This window comes from Adiantum capillus-veneris, chromosome 4 (assembly GCF_014529385.1).
Source record: "Adiantum capillus-veneris isolate H3 chromosome 4, ASM1452938v2, whole genome shotgun sequence".
NCBI lineage: Eukaryota > Viridiplantae > Streptophyta > Polypodiopsida > Polypodiales > Pteridaceae > Adiantum > Adiantum capillus-veneris.
The window spans coordinates 121,809,676-121,827,283 of record NC_140934.1 but is presented as its reverse complement, the minus strand read 5'-3'; the positions used below and the strand labels follow the sequence as shown (position 1 = coordinate 121,827,283).

General features: G+C 37.4%; 1 protein-coding gene across 2 annotated transcripts; it reads right to left on the bottom strand.

The window, feature by feature from the left end:
• Positions 1-2,487: 2,487 nt before the first annotated feature.
• On the bottom strand, positions 2,488-15,666 carry LOC147459920 (fatty acyl-CoA reductase 2, chloroplastic-like). Of its 2 annotated transcripts, XM_086511088.1 has the most exons (11): positions 14,867-15,666; positions 14,186-14,239; positions 13,017-13,260; positions 7,316-7,619; positions 6,835-6,935; positions 6,519-6,768; positions 6,194-6,355; positions 6,001-6,082; positions 4,740-5,003; positions 3,288-3,412; positions 2,488-2,924 (listed from the first exon to the last, which is right to left on the bottom strand). In XM_086511088.1, exons 1-11 carry the CDS (start codon positions 15,053-15,055, stop codon positions 2,759-2,761), a joined length of 1,941 nt encoding a protein of 646 aa, XP_086367214.1. In that variant the 5' UTR covers positions 15,056-15,666; the 3' UTR covers positions 2,488-2,758. The 2 variants fall into 2 exon arrangements, with proteins under 2 accessions (XP_086367214.1, XP_086367213.1); XM_086511087.1 differs by lacking the exons at positions 14,186-14,239; positions 14,867-15,666 and having other exon boundaries at positions 13,017-14,092.
• Positions 15,667-17,608: the final 1,942 nt, after the last annotated feature.

Sequence of the window (17,608 nt, the reverse complement as noted above, 5' to 3'; positions counted from 1 at the left end):
TTATGCGCGTTGTGTGGACACTAGGCAATCCACATCTGGCTATGTTTTCTTGTTTTCTGGAGGGACAATCTCTTGGAGATCATGTCTCTAGAATTGCAGTTTGTCTTCCACCACTGAGGTAAAGTATATTGCAATTTTTAATTCCAGTAAGGAAGCGATGTGCTTATCTCATCTAGTAGGAGACCTTGGTATACACAAGACTCTAGTGCTACATTGTGACAGTCAGAATGTGATTGCATTAGCAAAGAACCCGGTGTTTCACTCCAAGTCAAAACACATAGAGGTCAGGTATTATGTGGTATGAGATATTTTGGCTAGCAAATGCATTGAGTTAGCCAAAGTTCACACAGATGAAAACCAAGTGGATGCTCTAACAGAGAGCTTAGCCTCAGAGCGGTTCGTGCATTGCATAGATATGATGGGAGTAGGGTGAAGCTATGGTCATGCTTCACATTTTGTACAATTGTACATATTAGCCCCTAAATTCTTTAGCCACTTGGGCCACATTGGTCTTCAAGTGGGAGATTGTTAGGTTTCAAGCCAGTGGCCCATGGTCGGTATGTCCGGGCGCCCGCCCATTGTTATTCTTCGGTTATACTGTAAGAATAAGGAGGGAGAAGGTAAACGTCTCCAAGCTGCACCAAGCCTGTGTATTCTTCCTTATTCTCCCCCTTCTCTCCTTCCCTCTCTTGCATCCTACACATCCTTCTCCACAAACTACTAGTACACACATTTTGTAACAATGGCTTTGAAAGAAAGAGGCTTTGGAGAATGATTATAGGTTACTTGGGCAAGTGTACTAACAATTATGACACTTGTTACCCATCTGAGATTTTAATACTTTCTAATGGTGGGCACTAGGTCATACCTGACAAGAGCCTAGTGCCCTCGTCAAAAGTACCACTTGTACGTGCCTACTACACGAGAAGGATAGTGGGTCACCATTGCCTGCATGGGATCACTCTCATAAATAGATGGTTATTTTGAGCCTCTTTAAATCTCTAATTATATTGGAAAAACACCAAGGGGACCTCCCACAGAATGAATGAAGTCCACTCCATGCAAAATACTCATTTTTCTTGCTATTCACATTCTTGCATGCATTGTTCTAGCCCAAGCTCTGCACAATTATACCAAGTTATGAAAGGGTATTAGTGGGCCTTGTCTCCTCACCTCATCTATGCAACTATTTGATTTTACAAAAGATAATTTCCTTGGCCTTTACTTCTTTGAACAACCCACCATCAACATGCAACCTCAAGTATATTGCATGCGTATGATTTTTTTCCTTTACAAGTTGGTTGCAGGTAACATCTTTGAAGCTGGCAACATCTTTTACATTCTCTGTCCCCAATTGCATATACCTATCAAGCTGTATCCCTTTCATTGGGTTTTCAAACTAAATTATTGTTATTTCTCTCAAACTATTAACTTCTTCAATAATGGTAATTGAAGTGATCTAATTCATATGTGCCCAATGCTACCTACTCTCTCTCTCTCTCTCTCTCTCTCTCTCTCTCTCTCTCTCTCTCTCTCTCTCTCTCTCTCTCTCTCTCTCTCTCTCTCTAAGTGCATGAGTTTAAGAATAAAGGCTCATTGGATAGATCTTTGAGGCTACTACTACTACTGTTACTGCTACTGCTACTGCTACTGCTACTGCTACTGCTACTACTACTACTACTACTACTACTACTACTACTACTACTACTACTACTACTACTACTACTACAACTAATATGACCACCACCACCACCACCACTATTGCTACTTCCACCACCACCACCACCCCTACTACTACCACCAGAACTACTACTACTACTTCTTCTCTTCCTCCTCCTCCTCCTCCTCCTCTCTCTCTCTCTCTCTCTCTCTCTCTCTCTCTCTCTCTCTCTCTCTCTCTCTCTCTCTCTCTCTCTCTCTCTCTCTATGTGTGTGTGTATGTGTGTGTACTTAAAGAAATATAATATGTAACCAACAAAGTTCTTGTGCTCAACAAAAGCATGACCTCTATTTTTTTAATATGACATATTTTGAATTTATTAAAAAAAGCCGTATGTTACGCATACATTTGATATACTTTTGCATGTAATTTGCTTTAGCTGAGAATGCCTCTCTCTCTCTCTCTCTCTCTCTCTCTCTCTCTCTCTCTCTCTCTCTCTCTCTCTCTCTCTCTCTCTCTCTCTCTCTCTCACACACACACACACACACACACACACACATTCTACACTTTGCATTCATTTTCAACTTTCATATTGAAATCATAATAAAAGAGAATGACCAAGAAGGGCCTATCTTGTGTGCGTGCACCGATATATGGATGATGTAAAGAAGGTATAACATAATGGTATGAGGCCATGCACATATGTGTCTCTCTGTGTGTGCATCCTAGTGCACATGCATCAAAATTTTAAATAGAAAGAATATTTGAAGATGATTCTTCACTAGAATGGTGGAGCAATTTATGAAAATTTGTATGACATTTAGAGATGGAACAAAAAAGGCTCTATGTATAAATATTATCGATTATACAAGAATTCAAAGAATAGGTGCTTGACAGCTACATTTTATGTTTCAGGCATTATGGGACTTGCTCAAGAACCTTGGCTTTGCAACTGCATTGAGCTCTTTGTTGAGAAGAATTAGCAAAAAGACATCCTTCAGAGAACCCTTTGGAATGTCAATCGTACATGTAGAAATCAAATAATAGATCCCCGACCACTTTCTGAAGATAGGGATATGCATGGTTTTCCTGTAGAAGTTAGATAATAGATCCCCGACCTTTCAATACATGCTTTCTTAAGCCAGGAATATGTATGGTTTTGATGTAGGTATCCCAATCAATCTCACCAACATCAAATCCAAAGACCTCCTTTTCTTGGCTCGACATAGTTGCAAAGAGTTGCTTAGTTTTTGATGTATCAAACCTGTGCATATCATATAAAGCTCAAACAATGGAAAGATCAACATAAACACTTCATCCTCGAACCATACATTAGAGCAAGATTCCTTACTTTTCCATAATCATGTAAACTACTCAATTTTTTCAAGAAATTCTTTCTAAATTAATAGTAAAAGACACCAATATAAAAGCCTTCTATTTTTAGTCCTAAGGTTTAACTTATTAGCCTCAAACTATGAATGTAGAATACCTCCTCTGTAATAAGAATAAATTTATACATTGGAGAACAAATTTATACATTCTTGTACATGTAATAAGAAGCTAAAATATACCTATATAATTGGACAATAGAAATAAGTTGGAGATTTAAAAGGACAATTTGTCTTACCTCCCACGATAGAATGTGTATGGTTGATACAAGCTAGCAAGGTAGGCGGCTTGTTGCTTTACTTTGAGAATGAGTTGCTTATGTCGAAGGATGGACTTTGCATTTGTGCTAGATGATATTGATTCCTTCACACATTTAACAAAAATTATCTAAAAAAATGTGCTATTTTGGCATGAGAAGTTATATTAATTAAGTTAATAGGATCTTACCAATGAGATTTTTTCTTTCAACTTACAGAGTAATGGCTAAACCTAATGAATCCATTGTAGCAACCAACACATCCAAATAGCATCATAGAAAGAAAAATTGAATAAGAGTATGAGCTTAAATAGGTTGTACACATGCCAACACACTTTAATATATACATGTAGGCTTACAATTTCTCCCATGTATCTATCCTATATATATATATATATGCATGCCCATCCTTAAGCATATACATACCTACACTTGACATATACATACGCCCATGTGCACACCTACAAACACATTCTTACATGTATATATACACTTACTCTCACACTCAATCTCATGAGCTTGCCTCAACCTGTAGAATAGACTAGCCCATACACTTTGACTTGATTGCAATCTGTGCATCATCTTCACCTACACACACACACACACACACACACACACACACACACAAACATATTCTCAAGAACCTTATGATCATCCCTTTTGGTGGCCTGACCGACTATAGTCAACATGCATATAACTCTTGGGAGATGAACAAGGCACACTCAATATCTTAGTTGGACATTGCGCAAAACACTACCACAATTTGATGTTCGGGCAACCTCTCTGGAGAAATATGTCTAGACCACTCTCTTGGTTATTGTAAGAACCTCCGTTGATCAACGACGGGTTGAAATTTTTTAATGCTCATCAATGTTTTCATTAGCCTCATTATTGTAACTTCACACCGGGTTTTAAATTCAATGACCATTAAAAATTATTTGAGCACTAACTTAGAGCATACAAACATATTAGTAATCTCTTTTTGCCTCAATATTGAAGGATTTTATCACAGTAAGCACTTATTTGCATAAAGCACTTATTTTATCACAGTAAAAAGATTTTCTTTAATCAATTTCTACACCATAGTGATCTTGGTAGGAAAAACAAAGTCTCATCTATATTATATTTTTCTGTCTAGATTACATAGATTATAAATATGTAGCTATTTTCCCATTAAAATTATGATAGCCTTATTAGCATAACATTTTTTAAAAAATAAACCTAAAGGTTGCAGAGAAAACACATTTTTTTCCTAAAGAGTTATGCAATGCCACCATATTTGATTAACAATAACAATTACATATTTGATTACCAAAAACAATGTCAAATAGTACATTAAAACGTAAATTGCTAACCCAAATTACCACTCAAGTATTTTTGTCTCATGATGAAAGTGCTACATACAACAAAATGACAAGTAAATTAGTAACTCACCTTCATAGAACGGGAGCAGTTTGTAACAGCATCCATAAAGGTATCCATGTTTTCATAGAGCTCAAGTTCAGGAGTGGCAAGGGGTTTGCCAAGCTTGTCCATGAATGGATGCTCTCTAAAGTGCTCTCGTGACATTCTAGCAAGCTCAAAAAACACAAGAGGATTCACCACCGATGAAGCAACTTGATACACTTCTAGGCCTGCTTTGTTTGCATGTTGTGCCATTGCTGCTAGCATAGCATTTGCCACCATATCTACTGGTACCTATTTTTCAATCAAGCACACATATTTAGAGAATTTAAACCTTTCTTGATTCTCAACAGTAATGTGCATGCTTAAGATATGTATTCCTGATTCCATGGCTTACCATTGACCTTTTTAAGTTTACAACCTGCTCGCATTACTCTAAATCTTTGAGCATCATTTGTCTATAAACTTAGATCTCTATATCCTAATGAACGCGACAATTTTACCATATCGCTATAAAAGAGACGCTAATGGATACCAGAGTAGATTCTTTTACAACATTCCTTCTGCTAGTGATATTTGTTTAACTTCAAATTAATACCATATTTAGTAATGTTTCTTAATTTTGCTACTTTCTAAAACAAACTTTCAATAGACAAATTCTGCAACCTATTGTATGTAAGTCCTAAGTGAGGAAAGCTTCTAATTAGACTTCATATAAAATTTACTACTTTTCTTATTGACAACATGCATGATATAAATTTATCACACTTTCCATTTTTTTAAGGTTAATGAATTGCTAAGGTCGGAGAGTTTCGGTGCACAATGCACTCAGCCAACATCTTGCTTTTTATAAAATCCACCAAAACTAAAAGTTAGGAAAAATTGTTTTGTTTGATAACATTTGGAAAGTTCACTAGGTTAATTTAGTGTATTTTTTGGTGATTTTAATACTAAAGGTCCCCAAATTGCTTTTTACGTTCTCACCTCCCAACTCAGCTGTTAGAGTTAAATAGCAAAATTTCTACGGTGGATTACACCAAAGATATTTTCTTTTTTTAATTATCATTGCTTATATCCCTCTAAATTATGGTCAAATCAAGTTTATTCTTCTTTAAAAATAACTTTTCAAATTTCGGGCGGGAAAAAGTTGACGAAAGGCTTTCGTACAATATGTATTGTAATGACTTTAAACTTTCATTTTGAAACAATAGCAATAAATCATAGAGTTTCATCAGTCACAACAAGTACATATGAATAGAGTGTAGAGATTATAGGTGATTTTGATTCTTACCACATCTAGCACACTCTTGGGATCGACAAGAAATCCAGGCAGTTGCCCCTTCCCATACGAGATTAAAATCGGATCCATCATTCTGTAGCAATACATTTGAGAAGAGATATATGCAAAATTAGCTATCAACAAACTAGATAAAGTTACTGAACTAGGTTGCGTTACCCTTTGCAAATTTAAACGTGTTAAGTACCTGTTACCTTCCATCCACCCAGGGAATGGATCTTTAAATGAGCTTTCCACCACACTTGGTCTAATAATAACAACAGGTATGTGCTTTCTTGTGCGATCAACCAACATCTCCCCTAATGCCTTTGTGAACACATATGTATCTTGCCATCCAAATTTCTTTGCCCTGAGTAAAACGCAAATCTTCTAGTGAGCAGACAGCATTAGGTGTTTAGAAACATGAAAAATAAAAGCATACTACTAATATATTTCAATGTAAATTACTAAAATATTTCTATTTGAATAATATTTTTATACAATTAAACTTGGAATGGATTTTGATGATATACCTTTGCATTCCAAGATCCTTCATGGCTTGTTGTAGCTCCTTTTCCACTTTGTTACGATTTAAGGATGGCAATTTTTTTGGACTTTCGAGTGGCGAATCGTCAAGTTTTCCATTTACAAACTGTAACTCCTTATCCACATCAATGTCTGGTACCATTTCTTCTCCACTCGCGCTTAATTCATTTGCAATGCTACAACCAAATTTGAAGGCTCTCTCCTTCACTACCCCTTTTCGTTGTCCATTTACAAAAGCTGCACAACTTAACAAGTCAATATAATTCTATATAACCCACAAAAGCTCATCTAAATGCTACCCACCTGTTGATACATGTATAAGCAATTGAAGTTTGGGGCAATCATTTGCAAATTCTGTGACTCTTTGAGCTCCTTTGGTGTTCAAGTTAAGAGCATGATCATACCTAGAAAATTTAATCAAGATTATAAGCAGCCATTGACATAGGCCATTACAAAATGATTTAAGGTAACATAAACATAAGCACTTTCTTTGTGATCCTATATTTCTATAAGACTATCTTGTATTTTCCAAACTAGAAGATGTAAAAAGATTTAAATTGAATTTTTGTGGCAGTATTATCTTAGATTCCTTTACTAGCATCGTTAGAATTTTAAGCTAGTATATACTGGAGTTAGACAAAATTTGTGCAATACCTATCTTGTTTTAGATCTAGTGGCATACTTTAAGCTTTAAAAATAAAAATAAAAATGAGTAGTGTTTTCAGCAATTGTTTTTAAAAGAATTTCAATCCTGTTTGGAATAATCTTTAATAAGAGTAAGTACCTTTCGTCGAAAGTGGTAGAGGCAGCAGAATTAACTATTATCTCCACTTTCTCTTGCAATTCACTTGTCAGTTTAACGTCCATGCCAAGACTGTCTTTTGCAAGGTTCCCAACAACAGGGGAAAGTTTGCTCTCCATAAATCTCTCATATGATGCTCCATGAAAACTTTGAAGGTTCTTAAAGAGGCCACTCTGTATAATCTCATTTTGTACTCTAGATTTTGCATGGCCCACATCATTAGCTTTGATGAGAAGGAAAAGGTGCCCAACATCTGGCTGTACTCTTAGGATCTTCTCAACCAACACTGTTGCACATTTATAATATGTATCAATACACTTTTACAAGATTTGATTGGTAAGAAAAATTAATTGAACAACTTGTTATTTTAAAAGAGTTTTATTTATTTCCAAATATAAGTAATAATGCACAAATATGTTTCAAAAAATGGCATAAAATTTTGGAAAGCTTTCGACATTAATTTTTGCAATTTGAATTTCTTACTACTTTTTTATGGAGCTTTAAAATTTCAAGCAAGGAGAGGACCTCCACGTGTCACACATTAACTCTCTTCAAAGAAGACTTTACAAAACATTTATTCTAATCAAAAGTGAAGGATCCTTTTAAAACATCTGAGACTTGATCAAAAGTGAAGGGCACAAAGTGAGAAGGGAGGAGGGGAGGTGCTTTTCCTATACCACAATCTGTCATTGACGACAGGCAATGGGGGACTGGTAGGCCAATATAGAACCACTAGCAATACATAAAAGAAATGCTCTTTGTTTGACGACAACAATTAACAAGGTGAAGGCTTACATTGGCGTTTTAGAACAAAGATGCGATAAGATCACTAGGCCTACCTATGGACGGAAATTGCTCACTGTAAGTTACCCGTAAGTTACTCTAGCATAAGAATTTCCCTTTGGATGGAATGCTTTTATTGTTTATAATTGTACTATTTGCTCTATCTTATTTAGTTAGGAATTTTCAAAGCCTCTAATTTTCCTTTAAAATTAATAGCCTTTTGTAATTAGTCAATCATTTCAAATTCCAAAGATTCTAATTTCTGTGTGTGCCACCGATTTGAATGAAAAAAACTAAGGGGCTACGTGCTCTCAGCCCCTTAGTTTTTTGCATTCAGATCGTTGGCACAAGGACCTGTAGGTTGTCATAATTATTGAGAGCCCCTTAGCTTTTTGCATTCAAATCGTTGGCACAAAGACCTGTCACAATTATTGAGAGCACGTAGCCCCTTAGTTTTTTGCATTCAAATCATTGGCACAAGGACCTACGCCCCTCAGGACTAAGTGGCACGGGGCATGGGAGGGTGGGATCTACGGCGGGGGCATTGTGGGCCGTAGATCCCAGTGGCGGCACCAAAAGTAAATTAGGGTATCTTAGATTACTTTTTATTTTAAAAATTAATATAAGGTACCCTAATTTACTTTCGACGCCCGTCCCTAATTTACATGTTTTAAGTAAATTAGGGCCCCCACGTTTCACAACGCACGCATGTCGTAGTGGTTAGGGTAGGCCCCTCTCATGCGTGAGGTCACGGGTTCAAATCCGACGCACCAAAATGGGGGTACCCTAAATTACTTCTGAAATGCGGGTACCCTAGGTTACGTTTTACCTTAGATTACAAAAGTAATCTAAGGTACCCGCATTTGGGATCTATGGCCCACAATGCCCTTGTCGTAGATCCCACCCTCCCATGCCCGTGCCACTTAGTCATGAGGACCTACGCCCCTTAGTTTTTTGCATTCAAATCATTGGCACAAGGACCTACTGGCTCGCTGCATTGTTTATTCATTGCTTCAAGAGATTCCCTGAATCTCATCCTTGAACCAACTCACCTTCTGCGCGACGCTGCTGTGAGTGGCAAGCATAACAATATTAAAAAACTACTTAAGCAATGGATCCATTGCATGTCCGAATGTTAACTGGTGAAGCTTAGCAGTCAGCTCCCTCCTCGCCTGTCGTCTGAAGCCTACCCCTCCTCATGCCCCGCCTCGCTTGAGGGTGCCTCGCCTTGCCTCCCCGTCTGTCGCCGGCTGCTTGCAAGCGGATCTTGCCGATTCCCATTAATAACATATTAAACAAGATTGGGTATCGCCTACTACCTCCCCTACTATAGCTACCTCATCTGAATTAAACGAAATCTTTTCTAGATTCCAAAAATAAAATTGTTTCCCACTCCTCCCCGCCTCATCTCAAGTGCTGTCTGCTTCTCCCACAATTGCCTTCTCTGCACATCCCTCCTTTCCCTCCTTGCACACCTGCTTCCCCTTCTGTCGGTTGACCTGCCATGCCTCCCGCCATGAGTCTTTATCACAGACGTAAGGCAAGCTGAGAGAGAGAGAGGGAGAGGACCACTGCGCATTGCTGCCCCCCCTTGCCTTGTCCACGTACGCTGCTCGTCTTGCTGCCCTGTTCATGCACCGCCCAACCCCTCTTTCGATGGCATCATCTATCTTTGAGAAATATCTCCCTCCTCCCTCTCTCTCTCTCTCTCTCTCTCTCTCTCTCTCTCTCTCTCTCTCTCTCTCTTCTTCTTCTTCTTCTTCCACGTGCCGCTCCTCCGTTTTTTATTTCCAATCAAGCTGAGCATATCTCCACAGATTCTACCCAAAAAAATGTTCCCAAAATCGTGCCGACATAATACCTTTTATTTTGTAATTTTAGTTAGCTCCGAAAAACAAAGCTATGCTATGGAAAGGTCAAAAAATGAAAAAAAATTATACGAAAGGATACATTCAGTGTTAGAGAAAATTATTTTCACAAACATACAAAACTCCCTTTAGGGTAGATTCAAAGAGGAAATGTTTTTCAAAATAGCCTTTATTTTTTGCAATTTAACTATATTTTCTCAAATTTTCCAAGTGAATTCTCTCCTTCTCCCCTCCCTTCAACCGGCTGATTTGGTTTGTCAATCGGCTCAAGGCTAAGGTGAGGCACACTTTTCCTGACCACTGGATACATACTAAGATTTTTTTAAAATAAATAATAATGAAATGGACCATATGGGGCTTTCAAATGAAAGATCTCTTTTTAAGAGCAAAACTATCGAACTTAAAAAAGAGGTCTTTCATTTGAGAGCCCTATATGATCCATTCTCCATCATAAATGGTAAGCGAGGAAATGTCGCATGTTTGAAGGAAATTTAGATGTGGCAAGCTTCACAGAGATTATACAAGAAAGCAGAGTGGTGATCTATACGCTCAGACACAAGCAAGACGCAAGAGACTGGTCTAGGGCTACCCATGCTATATTGTCAACTTGCGATAAGTAAAGCTTAAGACTACAATTCACCTTCTTTGTTAAGCCCGTGCCGATAAGAGACTTGTAATCTTCAACAGCTTAAGGCTCGGTCAGAGCTTGAGGTTGTTTTGTAATTTCATGGTGTACTTAACACAATACACTCACAAATTGTGAGTTTTGCCCCCCAAAAAAAAGAGAGCTAAAATATGAAAGAAAATTTCAAAAGTCAATGTACTACATATCAAATGTATACCTGAACTTCCTTCTTCACTACTGCGTTTTATTATAGAAAAGGACTAACAACATGAAGAGGAAGAGGAAAGCTCTAGACAAAACGTTATTGAGATTCCAAACCCAATGAAAGGGTCTTAGAAGTTGCTTAATTGTGAAGCATCTTGGTTTGAATTAAGTTCTAACTATAGTAGAGTGTTGTGGAAAGCGTTGTGTGGGCTTTGTCGATATGCGTGAAGATTTTGGCAAGAAATATTGGCCTAGATAGGTGTTTGGGGTGCAAATAGGCAAGTGAGGACATCCCATACTTGTTCAAGGAGTGCTCAATGATTAGTGGCCGTGCATGGAAGCTATGCAAATGGGTTCAAAGAACATGGGAAATAAGGTTCTAAAAGAAATATTTGTTATTTTGGAGGGACGGCGATGAAAAGTGAAGTGCTTTTAATTTGTGTGCAAACCGTTAGGTTTTGTTACTTTTAATAATGAACTATCAAGATTCAATAGCTAGCTTTATGGAGATTATTCGAGAAATCAGGAAAAAGATTCTTGCCCTTGGAAAAAAGAAGGAACTCGAAGGAGTGGAACCTGGCCACTTTCTCCATCGCAAGGAGTAAGTAATTATGTTGGCTAGTTTTGGGCTGGCCTTTTGTAATATTTGGAGGGATCAAGTGACATCTCAAGCCTCAGTAAGTAAGAGCTTGAGGCTACTTTGTATAGCTCTTGATTTTAATATATTTACCCACTCATGACATCACCATTGTGAGTTTGAAAAAAATAAAAAATCTCACTGTGCTCACATATCTTGATTAGTAGTGTTAATTTGTTTCATTGATAATGAAAAATAATTAAGTGAAGCTCTAACTATAGTAGAGTGTCCTCATATCTTTTTTAAAATACTTTTTTATAGCAAAACTCATAAAGCATAGCATAAAATTACAGAACCAACCTCATGCTCAGATCGAACCTTAAGGTGCTTAAGATTAAAAATTGGACGCTTCCAGTCTTTTATGGAGGCCTAGCACCACAATATGTGATCAAAAGTTCTAGGCTTGACTTATCGCCTTTTGATAGCACGGCATGGGTAGCACTAGACCAATCATCCAAGTGTTTACATATCTTGATTAGTAGTGTGAATTTTTTGATTGATAAAGAAAAAGGTCACTTGCAATTTCATTGGACCTTTCTCTCCAAGGGCATATTTTGGGCATTTTAGTTAGAACTAGGGTGTTTGCTTAGGTGACCTTAAAAAGACATGGCTGAAAATAATATTTTTTCAAGCCATGCTATAACTTCTGTATCTCAAATGTACATTGAGTGCCAATCTAGATAAGCAAGCTATTTTTAAGCATCAAACAAGAATATCCTCTAGTCATTCTTAAGTCTCAATAGAATACAGAATATACTAGAATATACTACTCGGTCCATTCCGCTCACTTTAGCCCGAATCTCACAAGATTCTACCTCAATAGAGTGAACTGGGAGCACAATCCAAGGTGCACCAAATCAAAACCATGCATCACTGCCGACCTCGCTACCTACAATTTACAAAGACAACTCTCGAGCTAACCAATGTGCTAGAATGGTGCACCCGCAACTTGTGCGACCCATAAACTAAAAAAAAGGGCAACTTGATGTGCTCTACTGCCTCGCGTGCCATGTGTCCCCCTCCACCTGCCTCTCTCTCCATGGCCATTGGCCAACTCTTACCTTTCCTTTTCTTTTGCCTGTTGCATACTTTACTTGATTGTACGCACCTACTTGAAGGGGAATCACTTTTGATTCCCCAAGATTTATTTTTTTTTGTCACACCTGGTGCTTTGAAAATATATTTTCAAAATTGTCCTTGAACGCTTTCCTTTTGTTCCAAAGAGAACTAGGTATGTAAAGAGGGCCTCATTAAAACTTCAACCATATTCAGCCCTTTTTCATACGAAGTCAAGTTTTAGGCCCTCTCATAATATTTTTCCCCATCCAATTTAAATGTAAAAGCATCAATTTTTCCTTATTATTGTGTGTGTGAACATGTGTGCATTGGACAAAGTAATGCTTTTTATGTCATCATCCACAAAAATAAGCCTACTCAATAAATACAAAAAGAGATTCAGCTATGTCTAACCTCAATAAAATACAAAGAGATAGTTTCAACATATGATTCTATAAGAGAGACCATAAAATATTAAAATTACTTTTGAATTAAAATTAATGATCTTACCTTTTGCAAGAAATCCAGTTGCTCCCGTGATCAATATTGTCTTCCCTCGAAGGAACTCCACAATGCCAAGACCATTGTTTGATAACACTGGTGTAGATGGCTGCTGACCTTGTTTATAAAGGCCTTGCATGACGCTTAAGTATCCATTTGTAGTTACATCTTGTACAGTGCTCCTTATTGCTCCCCAAGCAGCTCGATATCTAGCATCTAACTCAAAATCTTTTGAGCTAGAAAAGTTGGAATCCTGCACATTATACATGTTATTTGCTACTTTAAAGCCTTGTTCTTCTTGTGTCATGATTCTTTCAACCATGCCATCTTCATTCAAAACTTCTGGCCCACTGACTATAGGTGAAATTATCTGGTTAGCCAAGTGAGTTGTTCCATTGATCTTTCCATTTGCTTCAACTTTGGATGCATCACAATCTTTCCTAATGCTTGTACTTGCCCTCAAGTCATGCTCATTCATGATTCTCTTACTTTGAGTAGCTTCATTCTCGAAAACATGTGCTACTATCCTTGGTTTGGGCAAATTGCAAATCTTCACATTTCTACTTGACCTACGATCCATTCGCAACATGAAGGAGTTTGTAGATGTAGCAATGCAATAAAGTTTTGAACCATGAGCCTCAAATGCATATTTCATAGTAGGGACCTCCATACTATTCAAGAAGAAGATATGTATACTAAAGCTATACAAAATTATAAAATAGGACAGTTTGAAACAGGGGAGATATAGAGAATAGAGAGAAGCAAAACTGAATTTCTCTAGTATTTGCAGCTAAATGAAATGATCTTTTTACTTTTAGATAATGAATGTGAAGGTTAGCTTTGATTGATTTCACAGTACAACTTTGCACTGCAAAATGAAACTCAAGGTGGTGATGGCCTCAACAGAGGCCTAAGAAGGGAAGAATGGTAGAACAAAGACTTTTGAGAACCATTGAGGGCAAAAGAGTGAATGGCCAATATATTAATATTCTCATTGATTGTGTGTGTGTGTGTGTGTGTGTGAGAGTGAGAGAGAGAGAGAGAGAGAGATTTTAGGAATGTGTAGGAGTGACAAGGACTTGTGCATTTGGTCAAATTGCATTGCTCACCAACATTGCATTCAAGTGAGAGGGATCTAAGAGAGAAGGTTTTCAAAGGAACCCAAGAGTAGGAACTACCTTGCCCTTGCTACTAGCAATGTTTTTGTTGTTGACGGCTTCAAGGCTGAAATTCTGAAACAAACTTTATGTGAGGAGAACATCATGGGAAGCAAATTTTCTATTAAGAAAAATAAAAAAAATATTCCTTAATTATATAATAGTTGACATTTCAGATCATCATTGACACGTCTTATTTTAGCTTTGTTTTATTTAGGAAAAAACATATGGACCATTGACATGGTTGATAGGTCTTATTTTTTTATATTTATTAACAAATTAAGTGATATTTTAGAGCTATATGTCTTACCAATGATAGGCCCCTATAATTTCACTATTTTAAAAAAAAGTATACAAATTTGGCATGAAAATAGTGTTTATCACAGGGAACAAACACTTCACTTTCAAGCTCTATTAAATAATGACTAATAAGTTGAAAAGGCTTTGACCTTTGGTAAGAATGTTTTTATCGTTGATGGAAGCCCAAGGCTAAATTTATGCCACATACTTTACGTGATGGGAAAACCTTCACTCTCACCAACCATTGCCCATATTCTACCATTTGAGAAATTTGTGATTTTGCACTAGATAGATACAACATGAATACAACATTATAATTTTTTTTGTTCCCTTTCATCACCATAGAGGTGGTTGCATCTTGGTAGACAATACTAGGATCAAAATCTACAAGCCCATACAGACATTGATTTCATCTATTGCATCATAATAGACATTAATGGCATCAAAATCTACAAGCCTATACAAAAAATCATCCGCGCTCTGTGGATCATATTTAGTTCTCATAGACTTATACGGACTTATAGAATTGGCTAATAGCAGAATGGCGAGGCATTTGTAGGGCATTAATTGCACTAAACCAATCAAGAGCATTACTTACACTAAAAGAATCAAGGACCTCGTGACTTCATATATTGAAAACTAGACCGGGAAGATGATTCTGCAACATGTTTTTTTTTTTTTTGACGAATGGTATTGGGCCATCAATGCTGTTTTGACAAGGTAGTGCTAACCTGAGTCTACGGCACCATTGATTCTGCAACATGTTGTCAGCATCGTTAAGAGACCCCTTGCTATATTGGAACCTTATCAACCTCCTGAAAGAGGCCTTAGAGGAGAAGGGAGAAACGCGTACAAGTTATATTTTATTGTTTTTGGTTGATTTGTCCAATGGCTTTATGTGAAGTTGTTCGAAGTTTCTTTACTTTAGAGGACCCTGTGAACTCACCTTCTTGATATTGGAATTGGGCACATGGGAAACGGTGACAAGTGAAGAAAAATACATTTTCCCTACCCGAAGAAAATATAGGCAAACTTGAAATTCTACCGGTTTTAGGTCAAAATTTGAAGATATTGCTGGTATTTACACTAAAACTTGTGCAAATTTATCGGCTTTCTTCACGACAAGCTCAAAATCTAATCAGGATTTTATGATTTTAGCCGGTTAAAATACACTCTACCCCGGTTTTTTTCTAACACTGGATATGTTGACAAGATTCCAAGAGATCCCACTTTTCTCCATATGTTTTCAAACTACTGTACATTTCTAACGGCCCATACTTCGCACAAAAGACAACTCTCAATTTATAGTTGTTAAAAAAACTTTAAAAGATTATACAAAGGACTCGTTTTACTTATTATTGGAAATCTAGAAAAATGTTCTTTATTATTGAAAATCATTCCAACTTATTATTGGAAATCTCAAACGTAATTGTTCTTCACAGAAAAGACACCTCCTACCCCCGTCAAACATCCCCTATGAGCACTAGCCTAAGTGGCGCAAGGTTTCAGTGGGATCGGCAGTGCAAGGACTGCAAGGCAGATGGACGAGCGAAAGAAATAATGCAATGATGCTTGGAGAAACTTTATCGCTACACACTTTATTGCTACGCTGTGAAGAAAGCTAAATACAAACCCGTAAGCTTGGGCCATATTTGCCCCCTGGTTTGACAACTCCAAAGTTCTCGCTTTTAACTTTGGGCTAATGCGTCTATATTTAAAACCCTACCATAGTCTCTCTCTCTCTCTCTCTCTCTCTCTCTCTCTCTCTCTCTCGCGCGCGCGAAAACTAGCCCTTTTACGTCAAAATTCTACCACTCTTTTTTTTCCCGAAGAAGGTAGAATTATATTAAAAGAAAGTAAATGGATACATTAGTCCCACAAGAAAGGGGTGGGAAATCCCCAAGACTATAAAAGTTACATCAAATGAGACATTGTGAGTCTGATATCATGATAGAACTTGGGATTAACATAGCTCAATTGTTGCCACCTAGTAGACTTCATGATGCTTGATACAGTGGAATCTTCTGGGAGAGCATCCTGTGCTTTGTCATATAACCTCATGGCAAATTGTTTAAGGTCAAGCATAAGAAGCTAGCTAGGATATGATATGAGGAGTTCCTGAATACAGAGGCATTTCTTTGATTTCATATAAACCACAAAATCAGGCCCCTCCAAATGTTCCAAAGTGGAAAATTCAGACCCTTGCAGTTGCCAATAGGAGATCTTTGTAATCCAATGCTTGGAGGTTCAACTTGCTTGTAACTGCTTCTACTGTGCTGATAACTTATGAATTATTCCTACAAATGAACCACATATGTGCATAGCCTTCAATAGTTATAGAGCATCTGGTGCACATCCCATCATTTACTCATGCTCTGAGAGCTTTGTTGCCGCTCCAGATACCTTGATGCATAATGAGCCATAATAGGGTGGAGTGCTTATTTTCCAAAAGGAAGGCCTATAAACATTTGAATCTGTAAGTCCACTAATTACAGCTCCAAGTCACTCTCCACAACTTGTTTAACCTTTTCTTTATTTCTTCCTCCACACCCTCTTTTAGGCAAAAAATGTTAAAAAGCTTCATCATCAATACTTTGAAATTTGCTGGTTATCTGCATTGCCCTGGTTGGGATTCTAACCAGATCCAAAACCTGTTTTAATTTTGCCTGATACCATTTAGCAAGTGAAAGAGGAATTGATAATTGTTCCTGTAGCTGCACTTCAGATTTAACTTGTTGTCCCTGAACCAGTATATCAACCCAAATTTTGATTCCAGCTTTGTGATATTTGTGAGATCTCCTATAGAGAGTATAATATTTACTTGCAAAGAACCCAAACCAACAGAATCTTGCATAAAATTAAGATGGTTAGAGTAGAATTTTTGGGAGGGTTTCTAGTTGGTCTTGATGGTTTCCCAGGCCTTCCACATTCTATATGACAACTTTGTACCCACAAGGTGAATAGCAATTGGAGAGAGCATAATTTCCTTGATTTGGAGGTTAGCCCAAGCTCTATAGTTCAAACATTTGAACTTGTGTATGTCTTTCTTGAGGAGAGCAGCCTAGTAGTCTTTAGACTCAGAAGATCTGAGTATCCATTTAGCAACCATCCTTGTGGAGATACTTTCCAAGTTTAGTCCAACTC